Source organism: Cupressus sempervirens, chromosome 1 (assembly GCF_028749045.1).
Source record: "Cupressus sempervirens isolate cs-2001-9-10 chromosome 1, ASM2874904v1, whole genome shotgun sequence".
Lineage (NCBI taxonomy): Eukaryota > Viridiplantae > Streptophyta > Pinopsida > Cupressales > Cupressaceae > Cupressus > Cupressus sempervirens.
The window spans coordinates 399,533,899-399,541,818 of record NC_143118.1 but is presented as its reverse complement, the minus strand read 5'-3'; the positions used below and the strand labels follow the sequence as shown (position 1 = coordinate 399,541,818).

General features: G+C 35.3%; 1 protein-coding gene across 1 annotated transcript; it reads left to right on the top strand.

Moving 5' to 3' along the window:
• The first annotated feature begins 1,508 nt into the window (after positions 1-1,508).
• Positions 1,509-2,957, top strand: LOC149577974 (protein UNUSUAL FLORAL ORGANS-like). The gene has a single exon (XM_089826927.1). It carries the CDS (start codon positions 1,736-1,738, stop codon positions 2,786-2,788), a length of 1,053 nt encoding a protein of 350 aa, XP_089683053.1. The 5' UTR covers positions 1,509-1,735; the 3' UTR covers positions 2,789-2,957.
• The last annotated feature ends 4,963 nt before the right edge of the window (positions 2,958-7,920 follow it).

The window sequence follows — 7,920 nt, the reverse complement described above, 5'->3', positions numbered from 1 at the left end:
TAATTCTCAGTCAAAATTCATTTCAGATTTAAAAAAGAAAAATTTAAACAAATAAATTAATTATACATTTTTTTTAAATTAACAAATTGTTTAACTATTGTCAAATAGTTTAGGATAAAAATTAGGTTTAGAATAAAAATTAAAAGTAAATACATTGTTTTTAATTAATGTTCCTAAATATAAGTAAAATTAAAAAATTATATACACAAATTCAATCCAGTAAATTAATTAAACCAAATTATACAAGTCTCATGTGATTAGTAAACACATGCTTGAAATGGAGTGATGTGTAAGGCCTTTCTAATTTTCCATGTTTGTGAAATTTGACAGAAAAATAGTGGTCCAAATTAGCATGTCTTCATTTTTTGGACACGTTGATGCAACCTCCTAGAGTTTCTGTCACAAACATTTATTGCAATCTTATTGGCAGCTTTTTGCCTGTTTCTTAATTTTTAATTCAGCATGTCCCATTATTAGAGTAGGTAATTTTCACATTTTTCGATTACAAAAAATTTAAATTATGCCCAGGAAATTGGTAACTGGCCAATCAAAATTAGAGAAATTTAGTGTCATAGAAAATTTTTAAAATAATATTTCCAAAACTTTAGTCTTTTGTAAATGTTTTTTGTAAAAATTAATTGAAGTGAAGTGTAATGAAAACATTAGTTCCCTGCGTATGGATTAATAATGTTATCATCTCTCATATAAATGCTTACCAATGACACCTCAACACAATTTGAACTTTAATGTTAAGAACCATTACGTTATATTATTTTTTGAAATCTTTTTATTTTATTTTACTTTATCCAAGGAAAAGTTAAGAACCATTACGTTATATTATTTTTTGAAATCTTTTTATTTTATTTTACTTTATCCAGGGAAAAGTTAGAACAAATCCTGGGAGAAAAACAAAATAAAGTAAAAGTTTGTTGAATCTTGAGAATAAGTCAAATTTGACGTCGCATATAAATTTGGTTGTCTATTCATATTTACCCAATCTTAGTCACTTTTCTCTTGGTAATTCTCCCACGAGGGGAAACAAAATTGGAGCACGTCTGTATAAACGGTGTCGATTCATTCCAAGGCATTCGGAACAAATATCCAGACTTGCATACTTCACTTGGTCTCTCTGCTACCTACTCATCATTTTTATTATTAATATCTGAAAACAACAGGCGACAATTGAATACATAGAATTTTTACTCCGGTGCATCTTAAACCAGAGAAAAAAAATGAAGTGGAATCTTTTACTTAAGGCCGCCATTAGAAATGTTAAAGCAACTTCCAGGCAATAATACAATGATTCTTAATTTCTATGTGGCCCATAGATCACATGGGCCCCCGCCGCAAACCTCTCGTTTTTATTTAATTAAAACATGAATCTTTTTAGACATTTCACGACATAATTCTTCCAATTCCATTCAAAGATTCATACGGAAACAATATCGTCCCTTGATTCTTTGAACTCTCAAAATAAAATAAATCGTTTGGTGGACATATGCGTTTCAGATCTCTGGTCGGATGGTCGGCAGGCGCGTTTGCCGATGTACCATCGATGTGCTGTAAAAGAGGGAATTCCATGATTCTTTATTATTATCTTTTGTTTTTCTTTGAGCACGCGCGTTGGAGGAAAAATCCAAACCAATTTCTTTTCCTTCTTGAGCAACATAGATTCTTCGCTGCAGTAATTTGAGTACAATAATTCATAAAAATTCAGGCCCCCGAAGAAGAAACAATGGATTCCCTATGGAGTGATCTTCCCAAAGAGATTGTGGAAAGGGTACTGCTTTTCTTGCCCCTGGCAAGCGCTATGCAGTTCAAATGCGTCTGCAAAGAGTGGAGGGAATTTTTAGCCGCAAATTCTTATTTCACAAGAAGATCCGCAGTGGAACAGGGGAATCCATGGCTTTTTCTCCGCAATTCCGGCAATTTTTCTTGCGCCTTCGATTTTTCACTAAATCGGTGGCACAAGATTCTGAATCCCCCTTTCCACAGACAAAGTATTGTTAGCGCGAGCGGAAATTTGGTTTGTTTGGGGAATTTAGTGGCAGATTGCAGGGCATTGAGCATTTGTGATCCCATCAGGAAGTTAGTGAAAAATCTGCCGCCCATGAACAGGATTCAATTTATTCACAAAGTTAGCTTGAATCTTCAGAAAGACGGGGCATACAAGATCATGGCGGTCGGTGAGCACGACCGCGCTGTGAAAAATTTGAGAGGATTGCTGACGGAATTGTTTGATTCCACGACTCAGATTTGGAGAATGTCAGGGGAAACAATGGCGGAAGCAAAATTTGGGGTGGATGCAGGGATTTGGGTGGAAAATCAATTTTATTGCGTTGTGGAGATGCCGTATGGCGTTGCTGTTTTTGACCAGAAGAGAGATGTGTGGGAAGATTTGGAAGCAGAAATGCCTGCTGGTTGTAATGATATTTCCTCGCCTTGCCTTGTGGAATGCAGGGGACGTTTGTTAATGGTTTTAAGGACCAGTAAAGTTCAGATTTGGGAACTGGTGAAAAAGAAAGAAGAGGGGTTATATGAATGGGTGTTGTTGGAGGAAATGGCTGAGAATGTTGAGGTGGAATTCATGGCTTCTTCCAGATGTGATGACGTGTCAGAGAGATTGGTATGTTGTGGAGTGGGGCAGTGGATATGCATTATGACTCAGTTCAGTCCGAGTGTATTAGGGTTTCACACGGTGAGCAAAACGTGGGAATGGTTGGGGAAAGACCCTGCTTTTCCACAAGGTCGCTCTTCCCATCTCCACGCGTTTCCTCTTCACTTGTGATTAGGGTTGTGGAAATGGCTAGTGGCTATGGGTTAACTTAGATGCACCTATATCAAGTGTTAATAGTCTATATTTTCATTGCAAAATGATGGTGATGGTGCATATAAAATGCACTATACTATTGGAAATGTGGAATTGTAAATTTTTGAATGTAAACATGTGTTCCATAGACTTGTTATGAAAATCATTTATGTGACCTTTAGTTAATTGAATTATAAATTATGTGTCTTAGTGGAGTTGAGAAGGTGACTTGCATTAAATACAATATTTAAATTATCCATGAAACTTAGATAATTAAAAATAGTTCATGCTTATTTTTAATTTTATTTTAATGTCTTTCTTCAATCATTAGTCAATAATGTATGAATGGTTATATATGTCATTATAAAACTAGAATTTTTTCATTTTAATATATGTTAATTGAGTATGACTGACAAATCTATTCAATCAATTAATAGAATATTCCATTCTATCACATAAAATAAAAACAACCATGTTTATAATTTTGAAAAATTATCAGAGAGAAATAATTATAGAGATAATTATTTAAGTTTTTCATTATTCTACATAAATTAAATGAAACAAAGTTAATTAAAATTTAATAAATATATTTAAAAATTAATAAAATATATGTTTAAGAAACGTATTTTAATAAAAAAATTACTTGTTATTTCAAATTGAAGTATAAATCTAAATTAACATAAAGCTTATGGTCATGTGACATTCTTGTCTTGCTAACCCTTCTTCTACTCCCCCCTCCCCTAAGGCTACCTAGGACAATGTTGTTGTTGAAGAAAATCAAGTCAAGGAGACCCCTAGCTCTATTCATACCCCAAGTGGTACTATTGATAAATTTAAAAATAAGATTGTACGTCTTGAAAGTGTTGGGAGGAACCTAAAGAATGATGTGGTGGACTTGGATAATCACCTAAATAATGTAAGTGGGTTTACGCTAAAAGTGATGCATACTTCTGCTTCCACCTTACGTCTATTACAAGAGCATGTGAGGGGCAACAAGTTGAAGGAGAATGAAGATTATAGGGATTTGTTGCAATTCATCTCTAAGGAGTGGGTTGTTGGTCTATTGTCGAGGAAGCCGATTGGGAAAAAAAAGAATGATTAAGAATTATGAACTTTTTAATTTTTGGCATAATTGTGGCCTCAAGGGCCTTTCATAATTTCATTCATAGCTAGGAGTTGTAGCATTTATGCTAAGTTCAACTTTAAGTGATTCTTCCCAGCGTGGTATATGATGTTTCACCTCAATTTTGTTATGTGGTTCTTTGACTTTGGTTGGTGTTTTTGATGTCTCTGGACCTTTATTTTTTATAGAGGTAGAAGGTGGTTATTATTTCATGTTTGGCTAAATTTCACTAGTTGTTGTTAATGGTAGTCTAGTATTAATCCTCCTGGATTGTTTCATTTGGACTCTAGGCCAACAACCTTTTTTCGTTTTCGCCTTTTGAAGTGCCTACCCCTAGTTTACTTTTCATGCTATTTTGCCGAATCCTTTTAGGCATGTTTTATGGTTATGTTTTATAAATAGTGGTACTAAGTTACCTGATTTGATTGGAGGTTATTGTTGGTGTAATTAGCTATTTCCTAATTAACTCTAGTTGCTTAAGCTAAACTTAGGCATCTAATAATTAATTTCTTTTATTAATTATTATGATGCAACCTAGGTTAGACCTTTTTAGGGTTTCGATCTCTTTTATAAGGACAATCTCTCATTGTAAACATTAATTCATTTTGATTATAGCAATCTCTTTTTCTAATCAAGAATGTCTCGTCTATGGATCTGGCAATTTTTGCCTCCATAGCTTTTTGCTTCTCTCTTTCATAATTAGATATTTCTCAATTAACTTTAGTTGCTTAAGCTAAACTTTAGGCATTTAATAATTAATTTCTTTCATTAATTATTATGATGCAACCTAGGTTAGACCTTTTTAGAGTTTCGATCTCCTTTATAAGGATGATCTCTCATTGTAAACATTAATTCATTTTGAGTATAGAAATCCTTTTTGCTCATCAAGAATGTCTTGTCTATGGATCTGGCAATTTTTGCCTCCGTAGCTTTTTCCTTCTCTCTTTTGTAACAGGTGTTTGAATGCAAGTGATTCTTGGGAGTTGCGGGGTTGATCTTTCATCAACTTCAACATGGTATCAGAGCTCCAGATCTTCATGCCCATGTTCAGTTCATGAGAGATTTGGCATCAATTTTTAGATCTGAGCTTTTAGCATTTTTTTTATTGATGTTGGGACTCAAAATCGAAGCCTTGATTTTGAGTACCATTAAGAAATTTAAGCCCTATAAATGCTTTTTGATGCATATATACCCAATTGTACTTTTGAGCCCCAAGAGGTGTTTAATGCTTCTAGCACCTTGCATTCAATATATGCCTATGTGTTCCATAAAGATAAATTGTCATTCAAAATTTTTTGTGAAGTCCCGTTTTGAGTATTTGTCAAGTCTGCATTTTCACCTAAGTGTCAGACAACAACAGGAGGCCTTGTTTGCATGTGAATATCTTGCACCCAGTAACATTTGATGACTCACCACTTTGGGAGTGTTTAGTATCCATATCAAAGAGCCTATGTTTTAGATTTGAGTCATTTTGAATCCATTTGACTAGGTTTTGAATCCCTCAAAGTTGGTCATTTATTTATGTCATGCTGATGTGAATTGTACTGAATTCTGGGAAGCCCTGTTTGACTTGTTATAACTTTGACCTAGTTGACCAAAATGAGAAAATTCCTTTTGTGTTGCATTTTAGAAGTCAAAGACATGCTATGTTTCAATTTTGAGCTTATGAAAAATCCATTTGATTAGTTTTTGAACGCGATTCCAAGTGCAACTTGCAACTTTTTACTGGTGTCAAGAAGTGCAGAGTTTTCGGAACCCATGTTCATGGTGTCATAATTTGAAATCTGTGATAGATAAGATCAAATGGATTGAACCATTGTGTTGTACTCCAAAAATACTTCAAGTATGCCAATTTTTAAGCTTTGATGAATCCGGTTGCACACTTTCCTAGGTCAATTCCATTTGCAAAAAATATTTTTCTGTCAGTGTTTCCAATCTGCAAATTCTAAGTAGCTCACTTTGATCATTAGCCAAATGCATCTAGTTATTCTTCATGAGCCCAAATCCTAGATTTATATTGTCCTCATGATAGAGAATCAACGCCCTAGTTTTCATTTTCCCAAGTGTCAGTTTGCCTTGTTTTCAGAGCCAAATCCAAATGCAATTTATTATTTTCTAACATGTTTTCATGCAGGCAATTCTAAAAGGGTAACTTCGACAGTTGATACCTTTTGACTGAGAATTCGTCATGAGACAAGATTTGACAAGGTGGGAGTATGCAGATCAAAGAATCAATATGTTTGATTTCAGAGCCTAGTCAAGTGTTTTTGTCAAATTTTAAAGTCAGTCAAAGGACCTCCTAACACCAAATTGACAAGTTGTAGAAAGAGGTGAAGTGAGTTTTAAAAAGTTGAAAAAGTGATGCAAACTGATTGATTCTTCATCAAATCAGTATCAGATATTCTATAGATCAATATGAGGATCTAGTTGTTCAAAAACAATTTTTTTTTAGTCATACCCACCTGGGGCCCGATTGATTTCATCATATTAATGTAAATATGTATGGAATAAAGATCCTCAAAGGGTTTTTTTAAGGGGATAAGATATAAATGGGAGCCCATGGACGTCCAAAATCTCCATTAGCTATAAATCGAGCATTAAGAGCTTCATTAATAGACTTAAGACAAACTGTGAAAGTTGACTGTATTTAAGAGCTTCATTAAATCGAGCATTAAGAGCCATCCTCTAGAGGAATTTCTCCTTCGCCATCTTTTTCTTAGTTTTAAATACAATGATGATGAGTTTAGTAGTGGGAATGGGTCTGATAAGAATTCTGAGAATGTAAAACAAAGCATAACCCCACATGTAGAGGAACAACACCAAAGATTTGAAAGCAGCATGCTAAAGACATGCCCATGCCATGAAAAAGAGAGCCACCAATTTTTTTTTTAAATAGAGTAACGAAAGACTCCACATTGGAGTAGCCCCCATAACTGAGAGCAAAGAGCCCACACATAAAAAAGAACAGACGAAGTAACTAGTCATAAGGGAGAGTAGAATCGCTGCATGAAAGGAGCATCCAACATTGTAGAAGTTCTCTCTAAAGAGGAACATATGAGTTAAAGGTAGCTGGTAGTAGGGAAGTCCACATTTTGAGAGGGAGCCCCACAAGTAGTCATCCATGCCAAGCAGATTTGAATGCGGCAATGTTTAAAAAGAGACAACAATATCAGGATGGAGTACCCAAAGAAAAGGTCACTTACTCTACAGCAAACTCGTGGCTATTTCATGAACTTGTTCCTTAGAAACATGGGTGTAGCCTCCAAAGGAGATGTAGAGAACAGATTGCTTAAGCTTGTTGTCAAGCCAGCCCCTGTAGTTCGACTCAGCCCACATGCTTTTTATTCCAAAATTATGTTGAAAGAGAGGACCCACTGAGTAGAAAGGGATTCCCCACTGCACTCACAAATCTTGGACTATAGACCTCTTTCTCATCCAGTCATATTCAAAAACACAAGTGAGCAATTAACAAAATGCCATGTGTCTCAAATGCTTGGTCATTTTCACTCACCAATTTGCAAAAAGAGGATTCACCAGAGAGGGTCGTAGGGAGTAGAATTGATGTTCATCTAATGGCTAATCCATGTGTATACCTAGCCACGGTCACCTTGGCATGAACGAACAAAGTAAAGAAGGGATGCAAGAGCCAAGGATCAACCAAGTAAACTAGATGGCACCATGGGAGGAGAGCCAAAAAAAAAGGGAAATCCATTAAAAAGTTTTTGGCCCACATTAAGTGGGCGGAGGTCCCTTTTTCTTTTCAAATACCCAATTGCACATGTATTGAAATGTCTCAAAGACACCGCCTTTTGGAAAGGCAAGGCTCATGTGCACAGGGCCCAGTAATGACAAAGATGCACAGATGGATGCTAGTTGGTGGGTCACCTAGGAGAAAATTTTAAACAAACAAACAAACAAGGGTGATGATGTGGCGGGTTCAAACGATAACGCACATGATCATGCCACGTGGCCCAGATCAATGGTGGGC